The 22736-nt window shown below is 37.1% G+C and overlaps 1 protein-coding gene across 4 annotated transcripts in view; it reads right to left on the bottom strand.

Annotated features, from left to right (window-relative positions):
* The window catches only part of plppr2a (phospholipid phosphatase related 2a), a 52231-nt gene extending 41544 nt beyond the window's left edge, over positions 1-10687 (bottom strand). For 2 of the 4 annotated variants that reach the window (XR_007827427.1, XM_051105745.1), the window contains exons 1-2: positions 10356-10686; positions 594-715 (exon numbers count right to left, since the gene is read on the bottom strand). Coding sequence is in view for 3 of the 4 variants with exons in the window: in XM_051105745.1 (XP_050961702.1) it covers positions 594-662 (69 nt within the window). In the remaining variant the exon portion in view is untranslated. Of the gene's footprint in view, positions 1-593; positions 716-9785; positions 10078-10355 lie in introns of those variants that run through there. The other 2 variants (XM_051105742.1, XM_051105743.1) reach the window with 2 other exon arrangements.
* Positions 10688-22736: the final 12049 nt, after the last annotated feature.

Genomic DNA, 22736 nt, shown 5'->3' on the forward strand with positions numbered 1-22736 from the left:
AAACATGATTTTTGATGATGTTATCTGTTTTTGCAAATTAACTCTTCAAATAAATACTATTATCTTCTCTATCAAATTCAGCTTCAGTCATCAAAAGAATAAATTACAACATATTGTAATAAATTACGTATTATATTAAATATTACATATTTTAAATATATTAAAATAGAAACAATTATTTAACATTTATTTAACTGTTTTACTGCATTTTTATTTATATTTGTTTACAGAGTACTGACCACATTTTCTTTTCAAAATGAAAAGTGAAACGTATATGTATGTTTATTTTTTTCTTTTTATTATTATTCATTTATAAAAGATAATGTGGTATGCTTTCTTCAATAGAGTGAACTGTGACCTACAAAATCACAGGTAAAACTGATCTGAATCAATACAAAGCAAATAGCTGGAGTGTAACCTCTTTTTATATATCATCGTATTGATCTGAGCTTCAATTTCTTTTCAGGTCATGAGAAAAAAACATCACATCATTTACTGTGAGCCCATTCAGAGTTCATAAAGCATCCTGATCCAACTTGATAAAGTCTGGATTATGTTTATGGTTAGGGTTAATGTTGTATGATATAACTCACCTCCACAAATAGGAAACATGGTACAATGGAGCTACTGCTCTTCACAGCAGGCTTCTCTTCTGCTGCCATTGTAGATCCCTCTTCTTTCTGCTCTGTTCCTCCTCTCACACTCCCACTTTATTCTTCTCACATGAAAGAGAAAGAAAAAACAGGTCAGAAGCTGAAAAACTCAATTACAATAACTTAATCGTCTGTTGCACGTCTGAAGGATGTTCTCCTGCATGACTACATTAACATATGACCCCATAACCATGTAGACTCTTAAAAATAAAGGCTCCTAATGGGTGTGTTTGCACTGATGCCATAGAAGAACCATTTTTAGTTCCCAAAGAACCTTTCAGTGAACAGTTCTTAAAAGAACCAATCTGGAGAACATTTTAAAAATCTAAAGAACTTTTTTGAATATAAAGAACCTTTTCTGCATTTGAAAAATTCCATGGATGTTCATGGAACCATCAATGCAAATAAAGAACCTTTATTTTTAAGAGTTTATATAAGCTAAATATTTACGAAGGTAACCAGAAAACAAAAATGTCAGAACAATCTGATTATATCGAGAGCTTATGTTTTATGCAACTGTGAGCAATATCACACACGTCGATGTGAGATATGGCTGTATATCGGCACGGCTGTGATTCAGCCGCAGACTAAGTGCTGTAGGTAATCACAGCGTACCAATATACAGCCGTATCTCACGTCTACGAGTGTGATATTGCATTTATACAACATTTAGATGACCCGAGTGTGTAAATACATAAGAAACAACAACAGAGTGTCTTTAAATACCCTCTTTTGTGCAGAACTATTTCCTTCTGCCACTGATTCAAATCTCAGTTTGACAGTTTAACAGCTGAGCCCAAGCCTCCGTTACTAACTCCAAAACATCACTTTAGAACTAGTAACGAAGGAACATTGAGTTGTTTCATTAAAAGCTGATTGTATTACTGTATTAAAAGCTCACTGTATTATGTGAAGTTCTATGAGAGAGAAATGGACTGAGCGAGTGTGATTACCTGCATCTGATGCTGCATTCATTCTTCAGATCAGTCTCATATTCACAATAAAACATTAGTTTGTCCGCTGAGGAAAACATTATCTTTGTCGTAATGTTAATATTTTTTCATCTGTTACGGGTAATTTCTGATGACAGCACTGCTCAGTGCATTTGTTTGCTGGTCAAGCTGTCGTTGAAACAAAAAGTAACTTAGGGTTTTTTTTCTATGTAAAAGTCTTTACTGTTGACTCTTGTCGCCATCCAATGGCGGAACAATGTATCTAAAATCACCATCATGAACACACACTATTTCTCAACACTAAACAGTAATATTAAATACTCCTGTTATTTATGTAAAACATTATTTGTTGAATAATAATATTAATAAACAACAACAGCCATCAAAAGTTGCTAGGCAATTCGGCCAAACGTACAAAGACAGCTTTTGTATTAATATATATATTAATACACACTAAAACAACTGTTGTATTAATATATATAATGCACAGATATTATTATCAGTAACTAATTTTATGAAATATATGAATTGTAGTAAATAAATTCTAGTAAATATTTATTATTTATTTATTATTTACTCATTTAAATATGCTATTTAATGCATTTCATGATTATTTATTTATTGTATATCCTGTTCTTGTGTTTGCTAAATAAAAAATCATTTTATTCCCAATGACAGTTCACATGACCCAAAAAGGTTTATACATATGGTGAACTGAAACACTACAAGACTTGCTGGTTACAAACTAGATTAGGCTGCTTATTGGATTAATTAAGGTAGATGTCATATTAGGTGACTACTTTTACTTTACAGAGAGCTTATGACCTACAACACTAACTACACTGTAAAAAACAATTTGTTGAGTCAACTTAAAATGATCTGTAACCTGGCTGCCTTAAAATTTTGAGTTTAGTCAACTCAAAAAAAAGTTTATTCAACTTGAAGCGTTAAATTATACTAAGTGACAACTTAGATATTTGAGTTGAATCAACTTAAAATTTTAAGGCAGCTGGGTTACCTACCCATCTATTAATTTTAGCAAACACAAATATTTAAGTTGTTACTTAGTACAACTCAACATTTCAAGTTGACTAAACTTATTTTAGTTGACTGAACTCAAAATTTTAAGGCAGCATTGTAACAAATTATTTTAAGCTGACTCAACAAATTGTGTTTTTTTATTTTTTACAGTGTACTGAGAACAAATGATGCAACCCGTTTTAGTGGGTTACAATCTAATTAGTACTTACAAAGCCCCTTTACCCTAGTATTCATTTGCGAACAGATGGTCTAAACCGACCCAGAACTCTCTAGGATTGGACTTTCATTGGTCCGTGAACCACCGAGCAGCATTTTGTCAGCAGGTCTGTTGAACATCACAGCGTAAACCTCAGAGTTCAGGACAGGGAAATGAATATCACATGAAGGCAGGCACTAAAGCACTATGACAGAAAGCATCTAGTACATGCCTCCGCTTTTAGTGCGCCTTACGCTCACAGCGGTCAACATTTTACATCTGTCAGTGTGCGAGTCCTCAGATAATGTAAAAAACGGAGCGGTAGACCAGCATTTTTTGAAACGCTTCCTCGTTGCCGGGCAACACTGGAAGGTTTTCTAAAAAGTCTGTTTGTGTGGTGTGTTGTTTTTATGTGTTTGAGGAAAAAGGAAGCTAAAGTGCACAATTCCAATCCAGAAAGGAGACGTGCTCAAATGTAAGACTGCTCAAATGCTCAAATGTAAGACTGCTCAAATGTAAGACGTGCTCAAATGTAAGACTGTAGGTCGCTCACTGTTTTTAAAAAATCTTTAGAATTTGCTTTTGTTTAGTCTTGCTTATGTTAATGTGCTTTGATAATTATTTCTTCAAGCTTCAAAAAAAAGGCATGCAGGTGAAGTGTCTGGAAATGCTCTAGCATATGGTCTACTCATGTGTAGACTCAGTCTGCACACCCACAGAACAGCCATGGACTCATTACAGACCGTCTGTTGCATGTTACACACAAAAATAGTAAGATTATTGCCAAAATTGTAAGCTAGAATCTTAGTGCACTTTCTTTTTTTTTTTATCTGTTCATCAGGACACAACGTAAAGCTTAAGGTATCAAGTTTTTATTTCATTTATTGAGCACCCTGCTAGGTTAGTTAGTTTCACCATATATGGTAAAATATCTATATACACAAGTTACACATAAGTTATATGTAAATATATATGCTGAAATGCAGAATGCAATGTAATGAAATTTAAATTTGAAAGTATGCTAGTTTTTAATTTTACATTTTGTGTGGACCAGAAATCCAACTTGGTCTTTTTAACGAACTTTTGCAAAGATGATGATGCAAATGCATGGTTTAACTAAAATACAATCAAGGCAAAATAACTCATGATGAGCTAAATATACATTGTATTTTTTTCAAAGTTGTAAATAAAACAAAGATTACTGGAGTATGTTTTACAAGAAAATACTTTTTTAGTCTTTCTATTACAAATTTTCATGTTTAATCCACTGTCTTACTTGCTGTTTCTTTGTAATTATTTGTGATTATAAAGTTCAAAACAGTAATTTTAAAATGGTAACAAATTTAAGTATACTCATTTATAATGATGTTTTCAAAATGACATGAAAAAACTGGTTACATTTAAACAGAACACTGCGTGTTATGACATGTATGGCTTAATGTAACATAAATTATGTCTCTTACTGAAATATGTAGTAGCAAACCAGCAACCAGCAGCCCATGCTGGGGACCAGTAAACCAGCAACCACTATCCCATGTTGGAACCCAGCAAACCAGCATCTCATGCTGGGGACCAGCAAACCAGCAACCAGCATCCCATGCTGGGGACCAGTAAACAAGCAACCAGCATCCCATGCTGGGGTCCAGCAAACCAGCAACCAGTATCTCATGCTGGAATCCAGCAAACCAGCAACCAGCAGCCCATGCTGGGGACCAGTAAGCCAGCAAGCACTATCCCATGCTGGTACCCAGCACACCAGCATCTCATGCTGGGGACCAGCAAACCAGCATCCCATGCTGGGGACCAGCAAACCAGCAACCAGCATCTCATGCTGGGGACCAGCAAATCAGCAACCAGAATTCTCATGCTGGGACCAGCGACCAGCATCCCATGCTGGGGAACAAGCAACCAGTATCTCATGCTGGAATCCAGCAAACCAGCAAGCAGCATCTCATTCTGGGGACCAGCAACCAGCAGCCCATGCTGTGGACCAGTAAGCCAGCAAGCACTATCCCATGCTGGTACCCAGCAAACCAGCATCTCATGCTGGGGACCAGCAAACCAGCAACCAGCATCTCATGCTGGGGACCAGCAAATCAGCAACCAGAATTCTCATGCTGGGGACCAGCAACCAGCATCCCATGCTGGGGAACAAGCAACCAGTATCTCATGCTGGAATCCAGCAAACCAGCCACCAGCATCCCACACTGGGGACCAACAAACCAGCAACCAAAATCTCATGCTGGGGACCAGCAATGCTGCACTTTTCAGCAGGGATATGATGGGATATGATACTGAAAGCACTTACAGGGGGCAACTGATGTAAGTGTAAGCCTAAACCAAATGTCATACCATCATTTTTCCCCACAAGGAGTCTAAATCCCCAGATATCGATTGAAATCCGTGCTGAGAATCTCCTTAAGCGGCTGCAGCGTCATGACAAGCATTGGCATGTTTACATCCTGCCAGCATTGCATCTAGAGTTTCTTGTCTCTGCCGATTGTAAGCTCTTTCAGTAGCTATTGTCTGCCAAAAGTCTCAAAGCCATCAGGGCTAAAGTGGAGCAAACAAAGATGTGGGTCTTCATGAAGTTTTATTCATTCACAGGCATCTTCCCATTCTCTGCTCTTCTTCTTATCACTAGGAAAGCAGTGAAGACTTACATTGCTTCTCCTTGCCCTTCAACTGAAAATTACAACCAAAAGCCGCACAATGTGGTATTGTATCAGTATTTTCCGGGTTGTGCAGCAGTAAAAATAGCAACAGCTAGCGGCAGTAGCTCACAGAGTGCAGCCATTTCATGTCATTGAAATAATGGCGCCCCTCATAGTCCAAAATATTTATAAAACGATGTGAATTTTTTAAATAACAGAAGGGTATTTCTGCTACATATTTCAGTATGAGACATCATTTATGTTATATTAATCCATACAAGTCTTAAAACCCAGGGTTCCCTTTAAAACATTTTTAACATTTTTGTCCAATTTGTGCACATTTTTGCATAATTCTTGTTGTCAGATGGCACTGAACAGGTTTTGCTCAGAAAAAAGCTGAAAAGTGGGCCAGACATGCTTGACAGTCAAAAGTCTGGCTGTGTATGACTAACTCATATGTATCTATCAACACTCTATACTCCACAGAGCCAAGCTAACAAACAAACACAAAGTCAATGGCTAAAATTAGCCCCTTATACTGAACGAGCCCCTTCAAACAGGAGGGCTTTTCCAGAGATATATGGTTGCTGGATTACCACAAATTGAGACTGGGCTGCTATATTCTCAAAGGACACTTGAGCTTCAATTAGTACAGTCAAACAGTTGTAGGATCCCAGGGCGGACCAACTCTATTACGCAGAGCTTGCCCTGACTTTCCATTATGGTTCAGGTATGAAAATATAGATGGCCTGTCTCAGCTTTCATATTAGATTAGAGTTCAGAGTGATTGCTATTTAAGAATGGTGATATAAGTACAGCAAAACAATCTCCTCAAGGTCTTTGACTTTGACTGATCTAACTTGCAAACAACAGGAGATACATGAAAGACGAGAATGTATTTTGCACATTATTTTTAGCTTAAATGTTAACATTTTCTGCAATTTTAGAGTGAATTTGATTAAAATGTATGATCATGCATTGACTTTACTGAAACAAAACAAAATACAAAAGCTGTCTACAACAGTAAACTGTGTAAATATGAACACTGTTGACCACTAAGTCTCTTCACATCTTCTAATAACTCTCAGTTTTGTCTGTTTGTACAGACTGCGGTGGCATTATTTGGATAGGTAAGCTAAATTTTTTTGCATGCTAGCCTATGGTGGCCAGACAGCATGTTCTCTGCTGAAAAAAACCCCAGCATATGCTGGATAGGTAGCCAGTATTTTTAGCATGGCAGCTGGTTTGAGCTGCTCCTTAGTTGGTCATGAGCTGGTTTAAGTTGGTCCTAAGGAACTAGCTCCTGCTCAGCTCATAACCAGCTTATAACTAACTCACCACCTTAAACCAGCTCAAATCAGCTGCTGTGCTTCAAAACATATGTAACCAGCATATGCTGTTTTTTCAACAGGGTTTCTATGTATTTGGCAGGTATTTGCCAGAATAAGCAGTACTATCCTCACCAATGCAACCTGACTTTAACAAACCATGAAAACATGGTATGGAATGAAAAGAGCAAGAAAAGTAGAAATACACTTTAAAAAATTCCAAAAAGGGGTTTTCACAGTAATGCCAAAGAAGAATCATTTTTGGTTCCCCAAAGAACCTTTCAGCAAACAGTTCTCACTATAAGTTTCTTATAGTGTGAAGAACATCCACTATAAAGAACCTTTTGTGGAATGTGAAGGTTCCATAGATGTTAAAGGTTCCTAATGATGCCAATAAATGACCTTTATTTAAACATTTCCAACAGAAAATGTGAGAGGTGCTTGCCTGGTCCCACTCGTTCTGCAAAAAGTCCTGGACAATGAATATGCAACATGTTTATTTAGAGTCAAACCTTAACCTTGATAGCAGCAAATGCAAATCAAAAGTTTTGCAGTACTGACACAACTGGTGGTTGCTAAAGTGTTCTGGGCAACTGCTAGGTATTTGCTTACATTACAATAAAATGAGCCCACAAAACAGATACTGTATGGCTTAGGTCCCTCCTTCAATGTAAATATGTAAATCATCTTTTTTTGCACACTAATGACAAAATGCATGTCCATTTTAGAAATAGTTTATAATATTAATAGCACGCCTTTCCTCAACATATTTATGTCTATTACTACACAAACAATGTGAGATGAATTACATCCCAATGTGCAGTATGCACAATTAATAATCAAAATAAAAATAAAATTGCAGTTCAGCAATTTTGTGTGTTTCAGAGTGAAACCCAGCATTATTTTTTTTCACATGTGAGCAGCTCATGATCCAGTGTTTTCAGTGTGTCAGAGCAGCTTCATTTGCAGTAAATGCTGCTCCACATAAACTTATCTGGTCATTCGGGTTGCTTTAATGTCATTTGGGAACAGCATGTGCCAACCATCTTCCTAAATCTATTATGAGAAGCACTTACAAACCAGCTGTTGTCAACAAAACAGAAGCTTTAATGACTCCCTGTGGTTTTCCACCAGAATAAAAGCTCTATGATTTAATGTGTGAAATGAAGAAATTAAGACAGACAAAAATATCAATTTACATTAACTTTAGTACTGTAAATTATTTTTTAAATGCTTGATTTTTTTATTTTACAGTTAAATATTTCAACAGTAATATTTAGGTCTTTTCTTACTATTTTATTTAGTTATACTACTGCTACTACTACTAATTATTATTATTATATACTTTTTTTAAAAAAAGCCAAATTGTGTAACCCTACAAACTTTTTTAATCACTTTAAAATCATTAAAATAATAATCACAATTTTAACACAACAATAACAATTTGATTTTTCCCCAAATTGTGTAACACTATACAGTATTAAAGAGCAGGTCATATGGGTTTTCGAAAATATCTTTTTTGCAGTTTGTAACGTTCTACGTAAGCAGTCTGCAAAGTTGTTAACCAAAAACGTGCATAATAAATAAAGATATTGTCTCTCATCATATTTTCGAATCTTCTGCCTGTTACTGATCTACGTCACTGGGTAACCCACAAGCATAATCCCCGCCTGCCTGCAAAATACGAACACTCTGACCTAACCACAAACACTTCTGCTAGTTAGTGTGTTTACATCATGTCAAAAAGACGCTGTGTTCTGCGCCAAGCAAGCTTGTTTTGTTTTCATTGCATAAAGATGATGATGTAAAGAATCAGTGCATAAAATTCTTTTTTTTCACGATACCACAGCAATACAATTCAAACCTTTTGTTTTGTGCTCGTCAATTTACCGAGGAGTGCTTCTCTAATCTTGGCGAGTCCAATGTGGCATTTGCTAAATGCTTGTCCTTGAAAGATAAATCCATACATTTTTTTTTGTACCAACAAGTGTCTCCAAACCACAACCTGTAAGTATGATTAATACGTTATTTGTAGTGCTCAAACTATCAAGTTTTTCCTGCTAATATGTGATGTTTACCTTGTGCAGCTTTAGGTTTCCAGGTAAACCATGATATTACTGTCTTACTGAAATAGTTCTGATAATTCGTTGTGAACCCACTGTTTCCTAAGAATGTGATGATTAATGTAGTCATTCATTATTCATTTTTTTATTTATTAATAAAGAATGTAGATATATTTCAGTTTACAAACTGTATTTTCTCATCAGTCAGTAATGTTGGCACCTGGCAAATGCATCCACTATTTTTGATTTGTTGTGTTTTTCATTTCTGACACACATTGTATACGGAAAGACCAATCACAACAGACTTGGCCAGCTGACCAATCAGAACAGAGTAGGCTTATGGAAGGGTGGGGTTACAGATCTTAGAACTGCTTCAAACTAATCGTTTTTAAATCACTGCAAAATGACTCTAATATTAAATGTATATTCAGAGAAAATTACAGTGTTTTCTGACCTTAGATGCATTTAAACCTGTTGTAGGGGGCTCCAAAACAATATTATGACACTTTAAAATACCATATGACCTGCTCTTTAAGGGTCTGTCGAAATTCCTAACCCTAAAATGAGCAGTGGAAACTAATGCTTGACTTAAATCAAAATACCATCAATTACTTTCATTCATGTAGTTCTATGTCTTTGCATGTACAAATCTTTCTTCTACACAACACAAAAGAAAACACTGAACCCCACTGACTTTCATGCACTGACAACAACAATCACTGAGACATTTTTCAAAATAACTCCTTTTGTATTCCTCAGAAGTAAGTCATGCAGGTTTTTAAGGTTGAGCAAATGACGTTTCAGTTTTGCCTTAACTATTCTTTTACCAAACATAAAAAAAAGATAAAGGCCAGCCCATCATTGTATCCTGTGTAAATGCAACTCATAAACACTTACCAAGGCATGATGCACGACTTTACTGTCACTTGATTCACGCTCTTCTCTGTATTCCTTCATTTGTCCAACCCAGTAATAAAAGAGACGCTGAAGAGCGTAAAAGCGTAATCCTCTTGCTGGCGTGCTGTTGTAAGCACCTGGATTACACTGCGTGTACGTGTCTATGGCATTGCTGTCTCATCTTTGATTTGAACGTGTCTCTGGGTTTCAGACACCCCCAAAACACATGCACGTTTCAAACCACCACATGGATCAGCCGTCAGCTTCGCAATTTCAAGCTATTAAAGGTGGGGGTGCATGCGAAAGCAATAAGAGCGTAAAACCCTAAAGGGATTTTGCCATACAGGGTAATTAGAGCTAGCGTTTGGGGAATACCACACCCCCACCCTCCTTCCTTTTCCACGTCCTTATGATTTCCAGCGATATGGGGCAGGAATCATCACTCATCCTTCCAGGGTGACTCACTCTAGAGCGGCCAGACTCGCCCCCACATGCACCCTGAAATTACAGTCATGCACCACAATGACCACAAGCGTTTGCATGCACAACGGAATGGATAGCCAGACTTACCTCACACCCTGCAGCCGTCGCGATGGATTCCTATGCAGTGGCCATAACGTGTGTTTTCCATGGAGCTCCTGTGCACCGATCCAGCTTCCCTCTCCTCGTCCTCGTTCTTCCGTTTATCCACCCACCCACGCAGGATTTTTCTCGCGGAGCGTTTTCTCACATTAGCGCACGCAGATGCGCTCACGGTCTGTGTGCAAACCAGGCGGATCCTTCCTTAATGAGGCGTGTGAGATTAAACCGTCACCTCATCCGCAGCTCTCCAGTGCGGCTGCAGAGAATGCGCGTGTGCGCCCGTGCTAGTCGGTGCAACGGGGAGTCTAGGGGAGAGTCTGATTTGTATTCAGACTCGTGCCTCCCTCACTCTCTCTCTCTCTCGCGCGCTGAGAATTCAGGTAACAGTGAGTTGTAGTGAATGTAGGTTAATGTTATATTCACAGTGATGTGCTGTGGGTCAAGGGTGCCAAAGCCTCTACAATATATAAGACAAATTGCATCAGTATTGATAGTAATGCATAATGAATAGTCTAATGAATGAACAGTGACCTACATAAGACAAACGACTTCCAGTAATTGGGGAGGGATCATATTATTGGTTGCTACAGAGTTAAACAACGGAATTAATGAAACATGTTACCAGGTGTTTAAGATAAAATCTGATTAATTGAATCAAAACTCCACAAAGTCTCCATGCAACTTTCCCTTAGAAATGACTGACTACTAGTATTTCATTTGTTGCAAATGTGGCTTGATTCAGAGTGTACTCAAAAATGACAATTCTGGGGTTTCTTTAGACATTTGCTCCTTTGACATTAGCCAGTAAGTAAGAACCTTGCACAAAGCCAGAACCACCTAATAACCATCTAGCAACACCGTGACAACCACCAATCACCCAAAACACTGTGACAACCACCTAACAACACCCTAGCAACATTCCAGAACACCCTGAGAACCACCTAGCAACCATCCAGAACACCCTGACAAGTTAGCAATACCCTAGTAATCATCCCAAACACCATGACAACCAATCATCCAGAACACTGGGACAACCACCTAACAACACCCTAACAAAATACCAGAACATCCTAAAACCACAGCAGCTACTCAGAACACTGTGACAAACACCATGACAACCATCTAGCAACACCCTTTTACCCATTCAGAACACCCTGACAACAACCTAGCAACCACCCAGAACATCCTAACAAGTTAGCAATGCCCTAGTAACCATCCCAAACACCATGACAACCAGTCATCCAGAACACAGTGACAACCACCTAACAACACCCTAGCAACATTCTAGAACACCCTAAAACCATAACAATCATTTAGAATACTGTGACAACCACCTAGCAACCCTCTAGCAACCATCCAGAACACCCAAACAACCATCTAGCAACTATCCAGAAGAAACCTAAAAACTTAGCAATGCCAAAGCAACCATACAAAACACCCTAACAACCATCTAGCAATGCCCCAGCAACCATCCAGAAAAACCAAACAACTTTGCATTGCCCATGTAACAATTCAGAACATGTAACAACCACCTAGCAATGCTCTAGCAACCGTGCAGAACACCATGACAACCACCTAGCAACCATCCAGAACATTCTAAAACTATAGCAACCATTCAGAACACCTAGCAACTCCCTAACAGCCATCCAAATCACCATGACAACCATCTAGCAACACCCTAGTAACCATTAAAAACACTGTAACAACCACCCAGCAACACCCTAGCAACTATGCAGAACATCCTGATGACCACCTAGCAACCATATAGCACACCTTAACAACCACCTAGCAACCATTCAGAACAATGTGACAATCACCTGGCAACTCCATAGCAGCCATCCAAATCACCATGACAACCATCTAACAATGCCCTAGTAACCATCAAGGACATTGTAACAACCACCTAGCAACACCCTAGCAACCATCCAGAACACCCTGACAACCACCTAGCAACCATTTAGAACACCCTAACAACCATCTAGCAACCATACAGCACACCCTAAAAACCACTATCAATGTCCTAACAACTATTAAACCAGAAAACCCTGACAACCATTTACCAGAGCCCTAACAACCATCCAGAACACCATAACATCCACCTAGCCACCATTCAGAACACTTGTGACAATCACCTAACAACACCCTAGCAACATTCCAGAACACCCTAACACTATAGCAACCAATCAGAACATGGTGACAACCACCTAACAACTCACTAGCAGCCATCCAAATCGCCATGACAATCACCTAGCAATGCCTTAGCAACCATCTAGAACACTGTGACAATCACCTAACAACACCCTAGCAACATTCCAGAACAGCCTAACACTATAGCAACCATGCAGAACACGGTGACAACCACCTAGCAATGCCCTAGTAACCATCAAGGACACTGTGACAACCACCTAGCAACACCCTAGTAAGCATACAGAATACCATAAAAAATTAGCAATGCCCTAGCAACCACCCAGAACACCCTTACAACCACCTAGCAACCATCCAGAACACCCTAAGAACCACCAGCAATGCCCTAGCAACTATTCAGCCAGAAAACCCTGACAACCATCTAGCAATGCCTTTGCAACCATCCAGAACACCATAAAACCACTAGCAACCATCCAGAACACTGTGACAACACCCTAGCAACTCCCTAGCAGCTATCCAAATAACCATGACAACCATTCAGCAACGCCCTAGTAACCATCCAGAACACCCGAACAACTACCTAACAAGCTATCCAGAAAAACCTAAAAACAACTTAGCAATGCCCTTGCAACCATCCAGAACACCCTAATATGGAACAAAAATAATGCCAAAAGTATTTGAAATAAAAAGCTTGTTGAATTACACAACTGGGAAAAAAAAATGCATTGCAATTAACAGTGCTTACATTTTAATGCATTGTATTTTCAGGGGTTGCATTTTTGTGCGCTGCATTTTAACATGGTTGTATATTTAAGTAGTGAATATTTCAATCGGAAACATTTCACCAACTTTTTCATTGTTAAAAATTCAATAATTAATATTCACCTCACAAAGTCCATTTCCAAAATATTCAGTTTGTTTAATAATTCCAACAATAACATTCGTCAGACAATTTTCGGTTAATTTTATTTCACTTTACAAATTCGTTTCCGAAAATTCAGTGGTTCAAATTCGACAGCTCTTAGCAGCGCACATCCGGGAACTGCAGGAAAAGCAGTAGAGTACCGGTAGAAGATCGCCATCTGCTGTTAGACGTCCTCACCAGCAGGTGGTGCTGCTTCATCAACAGGCCTGTGCAAAGCGATATGTGGCCAAGATGGACCAAGCGGTGAGTATTAAATACCAATTAAGACATAAAACCGAACTTTACTTCTTCAGTTGCCTATAGTAATATGTCATTTCTTTTTACCTCGTGTAAACATGATCTTCTTTCACTGTAACCTTAAAGGTGATGTAACGCAATAAATGTAACACATCACATCCAGTTTTCCTGTAGTTGGCAGTTATGTTACGTTTTAGAGAAACCAACGTAATTCGCAGAGAACGACTTGTGTGTGTGTGTGTGTGTGTATATATATATATATATATATATATATATTTTTTTTTTTTTTTTTTTTTCCCCAGAAAACAAACCAGTAGACTACTTGTTGCTTGTCTACTAAAAACTTCTCGATTTAAGAATCTTATGCTACAGTATGTGGACTGGAAACAAAAGTCAATAGCAAAGACAAGTCGTTCTCTGCGAATTACGTTGGTTTCTCTAAAACGTAACATAACTGCCAACTACAGGAAAACTGGATGTGATGTGTTACATTTATTGCGTTATATCACCTTTAAGGTCAGGGCTCGAAATTGCGACCGTTTTGGTCGCACATATGCTCCTAAAATTTAATCTGTGATTAAATTATATTCCAAAATATATTTGGAAGCATTGGTGCGAGTGCCAGAAATTGTTGTGGTGCGACTTGTTTTAATTTCTTTACAAAACTTTCGCTAGCCTAACTACTGCCCAGAGTGCTGTGAGCTGATACAGTGACAGTTTCGCCGTTTTCTCCAGCATTACATAACTAATTAAACTTGATCTTAAATGCAGATTTTAGATATTAGCCGTCAATCACTCGCTGTCACTGACACTGCGCTCCGCTAAAACTCGGAACCGGCCTTTTTTTTCTCTCTCTCAACAAACCTCCGTTCCGGATTTGCGCAAACTTCATTGAAATTAGGGGTGTGTGATATGACGATTTTTGATTGTGGACGATTAAAATGTCTCCACAATCTGCTTTTGAAAAAATATACTATATTTCGTGCTACAGCGCACATTCTGTCAGACGCAATTCTGGCGCCTCCGTCTCAATATACTGTACAACGCGGCACACATTCACATCAAATGATAACTCATCTTCAGAGTTCCACTCACGCAAGGGCGTAATTTCCACTGGGGACACACTTTTCAAAATCCCGACTGTGTCCCCCCACTTTCAAATTGTTTTGTTAAATTAATGTCTTCTATTGTAGAATGCACGCTCGGCACCGCCGAGAGTTTCGTGCCATCGTTAAAACGAAACCGAAAGTAAAAGGCGCGCGCGCCTTCAAAAGTAATTTTAATACCACACGCATAGAGCGACTCCCCAATGTGCGCAAATTGGGCTACATAACATAACTAGGCTGTAGGCTATAATAGGTTGTGTATAGTTGTCTATAGCTCTGTATCATGCTTGGAAAAATTCTCTATTTGCACTTTGAATATTGAGAGACTAGCCTGCTTTGATTATGGCTGTTTCGAGCCCTGTTTAAGGTTACAGTGAAAGAAGATCATGTTACACGAGGTAAAAAGAAATGACATATTACTATAGGCAACTGAAGAAGTAAAGTTCGGTTTTATGTCTTAATTGGTATTTAATACTCACCGCTTGGTCCATCTTGGCCACATATCGCTTTGCACAGGCCTGTTGATGAAGCAGCACCACCTGCTGGTGAGGACGTCTAACAGCAGATGGCGATCTTCTACCGGTACTCTACTGCTTTTCCTGCAGTTCCCGGATGTGCGCTGCTAAGAGCTGTCGAATTTGAACCACTGAATTTTCGGAAACGAATTTGTAAAGTGAAATAAAATTAACCGAAAATTGTCTGACGAATGTTATTGTTGGAATTATTAAACAAACTGAATATTTTGGAAATGGACTTTGTGAGGTGAATATTAATTATTGAATTTTTAACAATGAAAAAGTTGGTGAAATGTTTCCGATTGAAATATTCACTACTTAAATATACAACCATGTTAAAATGCAGCGCACAAAAATGCAACCCCTGAAAATACAATGCATTAAAATGTAAGCACTGTTAATTGCAATGCATTTTTTCCCAGTTGTGTAATTCAACAAGCTTTTTATTTCAAATACTTTTGGCATTATTTTTGTTCCATACCCTAACAACCACCTAGCAATGCCCTAGCAATCATCTGGAACTGCAAAAAGATCAGTGACTGGAGTAAATGCAAATGAAACGTGAACATATCTCAGGGGTGAGTTATGTGCATTAAAGCAGTCCATTGGGTGCAAATGTGACTTAACCTTTGCTTCTAGTGTGTGTGTGTTATTGGACAGCTCTGCTTAACACACATCAAGATGCAGTCCCTGGAGTACTGCATTCAGTCAGGCAGTGCTGCTCACACTTGATCATTGCAATAAGGGGGTGTTGGAGAAAGAGAAAAATCGATAAAGACCTCGAATGCCTCATATTTCTACTATGCATGTCAGCTGCATACAAGCAAACAACTGCATTATATTTTTAAAGGCCTGAAGGATGAATAAAAAAGCACAAAAGGGCAAAATCATGAATATTTAAAATGTTAGCAGAAAATTAACAAGTTTAGATCATTAATGCATGTTTTTTGGCAAAAGCTTGCATCCCTTAAAATACAGAAAACACGGTAATATTATGAATATAGTGTTGCAATTTAAAATAGTGGTTTTCTATTTTAATATACTATAAATTAGAATTTATTCCTGTGATGCAAAGCTGAATTTTCAGCATCATTACTCCAGTGTTCAGTGTCAGAAATCATTATAATATGCAGATTTATTATCAATGTTGGAAAGAGTTGTGCTGCTTAATACATCATTTTTTCAGGAAGTCTCTTATGCTCTTATGCATAAACTTATACCGTAACTATTATTTTGGTGAAACTCAATAATCACCAGCTCGGTTCAACTAGGAACAAAATTTGCAACTTGCATTCACCATTCGGATTTTATGTGCACATATTCACTGTTCCCTGATTTGCATAATTCCTTCAGTGAATTAGGTGCTAAAGCAACGCAAACAGTTTATGCAAAAAATCCCTGGCACCATCAGTGGGTGCAACTCATTCTTCCCCTCATCTGCCCCACAGTGTAATGTACAATGGGTAAATGAACATCATGTTTCATTAGAGCTCATTTCAGAAGATCTTGTAGAACCTCTGGTTCCCTAGAAATACGCCTGCCTTTCTTTTCTGCTGCCGCGTGGGAAATGATGCGTGTCATTCAGCGCACCAGATGGAGAACTGATGCAGAATACACTGCTGCGACATGCAAATAAACGGCCTTCCCTCATTAAAATTCATGACAAAAAAGAGGTCATAACCAGCAAACAGTCAGAAAGGACAGGATGTATTCTTTCATTTTTTTGTGGTAGACGCATTCCTCAAACACAGTATTGCAATTGCACAATTGCAATAGTCATTATCATTTATGGAAAACTTTAAACCATAGTAATTTGATTAAGATTGTTTCTCTTTTTATTTCAATATGTAGGAACATGCGATTTCACTTTAGCAACTTCAAAAGACAACATGTAAACAAAAAATCAACACAAAGGTTATTTTGTAGTGGATCCAAAGATCTGAATTATTCAGATGGAGAAACAAATAATTTCCTCTCACATGTTCTGTCATGGCACATGAATCTGATTTGTACTCATTGGTATGAGGTGCCGTCACAATTCAGCAATGACTCAAAGCGTCCCCACTGCCTGATATGATCCTAAGAGACATTCAAAGTTAAACAATACATTTAATTTCTTTAGACAAAATAGATTTATGACAAATTAACATTTACAAATATAAATATCATCTAAAAGATGAATAAATAAGCCCCATTGATGTATGGTTTGTTAGGAGAGGATAATATTTGGCTGAGATACAGCTATTTGAAAATCAAAACATTGAGAAAATCACCTTTAAAGTTAACCAAATGAATTTCTTAGCAATGCATATTACTAATCAAGTTTTGATATATTTCCGGAAGGAAACTTTCAAAATATCTTCATGGAACATGATCTTTACTTAATATCCTGATGATTTTTTAGCATAAAAAAAAGAAAACAAGTAATTTTGACCCATACAATGTATTTTTAGATATTGCTTCAAATATACCCATGCTATATAAGACTGGTTTTGTGGTCCAGGGTCACATTTCTCTTTCATGGCTACTAAAAACATGTTGACACAAAGACAAGTTGTAACAAAGATCTCAGTTATGTTTTATTAAGTATTAACTTTCAACAATTTCAACTTTATTGAAATATTGCAGTTTGAGATTTGATATCAGAATTTAGTAGCTGGGTAAATCTGAGAACAATGTAAGACTATAATCATGACATATGAAGTGAGATAACTGGTCTGTCACTAGTAAAATGTGATAAAACAGAGAATACAGAAGATTAGATGAGTTTGTTTCTTCATCAGCAGAGATGCTCACCTCTGAAGTGAATGGGTGCCATCAGTCCAAACATCTGATAAAAACATTACAATAATCCACAAGTAATCCACACCACTCCAGTTCATCAATTAACATCCTGTGAACTGAAATTCTGTTTGTTTTGTAAAAGCAAATGCATCATTAAGGTGTTTTAACTTTAAAATATCACTTCTGGCCAAAATACGGGTCTATAATTCATAATAATGCTTCCTGCAGTGAATAAAAAAATCAGCATATTTGTTTAGAACTGTTTTGGACTGTTTTCCGTTGTAAACAATGCTTCATCTGTGCATATTTCTCTCCTGATTTAGACAAGATGACCTTTTCACTGGAGGAAGCGTTATTTTGAATTATGGACTGGTATTTTGGCAGAAGGCAAAGTTAAAAAAATATCTCAATGACAGTTTTGTTTTATATAAACACACAGCTTTTAAATTAAGATGTTAATTAATGGATTGGAGTGGTGTGGATTACATGTGGATTATTGTGATGTTTGGACTCTCATTCTGACGGCACCCATTCACAAGAGGATCCATTGGTAAGCAAGTGCTGTAATGTTAATCCTCCAAATTTGTTCATATGAAGAAACAAACTTTACATTTTGGATGGCCTGAGAGTAAGTACATTTTTAGCAAATTTTATTTTTGAGTGTACAGTTCCTTTAAACATACATCTAAGATAAATAATGAAGACATCTCACTTCTTAAAGGAATGAAAACATTACATGCAAAAGCACACACAGACACACACAAACGTTGGTTAGTGAAAATTATTGGCACAGGGCTGGATGTTCTTCCAGCAGTAGCTGGCAGCTCACTGAGAATCCAGATTGTGTCTGGAACAGTCCAGCTAATTTAAATCAGAGCCACATGACCTCACTGAGTTCCGATAGAAGAGGCGAGCTGATAGAAAAATGCACAGGAATCTTGCTCTGTCCACCCTCTGTCACATGCATGGCTGCTTTTGAAATATCCCATCATGCCACTGAATGAATATTTCAGGAATGAGAGGTGAATGTGCGTGCATGTATATGTGTGCATATGTGCATGTGTGTTCATGTACTGGGACTAATGCATTTCATCACATGCTTCATATCATGTCCTACTGACCTCTATTTCCTTGAGACCTTCTATAATGCCTTTGTGAGAATCCCTGAACTATATTCACTTCAAACTGATAATTACACAGTGATGAAAGAGTATTAGTTTTCTTTCATTTATATTACCATCAAAACTATTATCCATTACCATTTCTAACTTTAAAGTCAACATAAAAGCAAAATAAAGTCCATTTGCTTAATTTCAAAAAAGATTAAATCAAGATTTAAGACATTTTAAACTAAAGCTTATCCCTCCAAAAGTAGATTTCTTAAGTATGGGTAGAACATCTTGTATTTAGATGTGATTTTATTTTTATTTTTGAAAATACGTTATGCATTTGGGGTCACGGTGAAGCAGCTGTGAGTTGGGTGATGTGAAAGCATGTCATATTTTAAGGCCCGAGGCTCTCTGGGTTTCTCTGAGTCCAGCATGGCTGAAATCTCAGTTAGAAAGTGTTTGTGAGTCACGCCACAGCAAATCTCCTGCAAATAGGCACAAGCCCCAGGATGTGAAAGATGAAGCCGTTTAGAGGAACCAAGAAACTGGATTATTGTGCTATTGGAATCATGAAAGAATTGTGGAAATTATTGGTTAAAATCACACCAGGAAATAACGATTTTAATGAAAATAATGAAAATCATACCAGGAAATAATAAATAAGTATGTGACCCTGGACAACAAAACCATGCGTAAGGGTCAGTTTATACATTTATGCAACTGATAAAATTATACATTTTTTGAAGCTGAATAAATAAGCTTTCTACTGATGTATGGTTTGTTAGGACAGGACAATATTTGGCCAAAAAATCTGGAATCTGAGGGTGCAAAAAATCAAAATATTGAGAAAATCACCTTTAAAGTTGTCCAAATGAAGATTTTAGCAATGCATATTACTAATCAAAAATTATGTTTTGATATATGTATGGTAGGAAATTTACAAAATATCTTTATGGAACATGATCTTTACTTAATATCCTAATGATTTTTTGGCATAAAAGAAAAATCGATCATTTTGACCCATACAATGTATTTTTGGCTATTGCTATCAATATACCCGTGCTACTTAAGACTGGTTTTGTGGTCCAGGGTCACATATATACTGTATTCTGAATGAAATAACTAATACATTTGGATTTTATACAATTTTTGTATAATTAGTTAGTTAATAAGTTAATAGTTAAATAAACCATTAAAAAATTTGCCTGAAAAACATTAAATGATATAAATTGTTATTTTCATTTAGTTTAACTAGATGTACTAAATAACTAAAATTAAACCTGAAATAAAAATGAATAAAAACTATATTACACATTTAAAAAAGAACCAATAAAAATAACAAAACACAACAAAATTACTAAACGTTTAGCTAAATTTAAAATAAAAATGGAAAACACAAAAATAAAAACTATAATAGTATCTCGATGTTAAAATCACTTTAATAATATTGTTAATATTGTAATAATAATAATAACTAATAATTGTATTATTTAGTTTTCCATCATCAGTTAATACTAATACATTCATTACTTATAATTTTATATCATCATTTGGAATAAGTTCATAAAGAGCCAGCTGACACTAAAGCTAAAGACAGGTTTATTTATCTGCGGTTACTCGCTGGAAACGGTCGGCTGATGAGGTTCTGAGGTGGGAATTAATTTGACAGAATGACTGATGGTGGGTCCTGCAAGCCAACAGTTGCAAATATGAACACAAAAGGACAAAATGGCAGTGTAGCTGCTCTAGAGTATAAGCTTGTTTATTATTTATGTGTTTTGGCCATACAGCCCTATTGCTCTCACATCACATCAAATGACTCTATAGATCATAAAGGTATAAACCTCTATAAACCTCATATAAACCTCTAGCAACATAACCATGAATCAAACCTGAAGAGAAATGCTACCCTGATCATAATACCATTGTACTGAAGCTTTTACTGAAATACAAAGAAGAAACAAAAACAGCTACAGTATGTTCCAAATAACCATATTTTAAAAATAAAGGTTCTAAAAAGGGGTTTTCAAAGTGATGCCATAAAAATAATTTATGGTTCCCAAAAGAACCTTTCAGTGAAGTGTGAAGAACATTTTTTTAAATATAAAGAACTTTTTCCAGTATAAAGAACCTTTCGTGCATTTGAAAGTTTCTGTAAATGTTAAAGGTTCCTCATGGAATCATCAATGCTGGTAAAGGGCCCTTATTTTTAAGCATGTTCTAAAAATTCCCTGGTATCTCTTGCCATGCTCACAGGACTGAGATTTTTTTAGGGATTCAAGCACGTAGTGCTGAAAATTGTTAGAATGGTCAAGGATTTGCAATCTCCACGTAAAGCTGATTGTGCAGACCAAACTGTAAGTTGTAGAGACTTGAAACTTGGAGGGATGGTAGTACTCACACTGCCTACAACATGACCAAGGCTCACCCCAATCTGCCTGACGGGGGTGCTACGGCAAACGAAAGTACGAAATCCTACAAGTGACTAAGGACATTTGCATATCTCAAGAAAACATGGTCGCCATTGGATGATGAAGTTTAAGCACCTATTAGCAGTGCTTAAAGTGGAAAAAAAATAAATAAGTACTTTTTCATTTTCATAATTCACAATGTATGTGTAGTGCCACAATCAATACATCAATAATTAAAGCGCTATTAGCGCTATTTTGAACTTTTAGTTTGAATACTTTCACCTACTAAACCCTTGGACTTTCCAGGAGTTTACCGGTTTAAAATTATGTGATCGCAAAAATCTGCTTCTTTTCATTTTAAGGTATTGTTTTCGTTAAATGAAAATGCGTATAAATAGCACGATTTTCTCTTTCTATTTGGCATGTTATTCATACGCTGAAATTGACTTTGGCGTGCATATGATATGCATATGTTTGTCGTGCAAATAATACACAGTTTTCGCGTGCATATTATACACATCTACCCCACGCACTTTCAAAAGATTGGGTGATCAACCCCTGAGGTAGACCAACTTGTCTCCATTCAGGTGAACTGTCGAGATGAGACAACAACTCCTTGTAGTGTGATTTATAGGGCCATTTCTAATCGGCCAGACACTGATGCTTTGACTCTGAGTACCGGCAACATGTCAAAAGTGGCATGACTTCAAGCACTGCCTATTAGACAAGGTTAATGGAGCCCGGATTGGAATGAAACTCGGTGAGCCTGTTTGACTCACGGCCCCAAAGGTCTCTGAGAAATTTGAAAGAAATCGGCCACTGGGGATGATAACGCATTTTTCAAGGCCGTAAGCGATTGTACATTGTGCGTTTTTCCGCACACACACACGCTATTCGTATCATATGATAGAACTCCTCATTCTCGGACAACTTTGCCTCTAGAACTACTGCTATCGATCAAATCATTTGTTAAATATGATTATATGATATTATATGATGAAAAAAAACTACTTTTGCAAATTAGCCCTAGGTTTTCTGCTCAGTCTAAAAAAAAAACACTGCAGTAGAATTCTCTGAACTCTCTAGGTTAATAATTATCAAATACATTTTGAAATTTACCCTTTTTATAAGCTATAT

The sequence above is a fragment of the Labeo rohita genome, chromosome 3 (assembly GCF_022985175.1).
Source record: "Labeo rohita strain BAU-BD-2019 chromosome 3, IGBB_LRoh.1.0, whole genome shotgun sequence".
Classification (NCBI taxonomy): domain Eukaryota; kingdom Metazoa; phylum Chordata; class Actinopteri; order Cypriniformes; family Cyprinidae; genus Labeo; species Labeo rohita.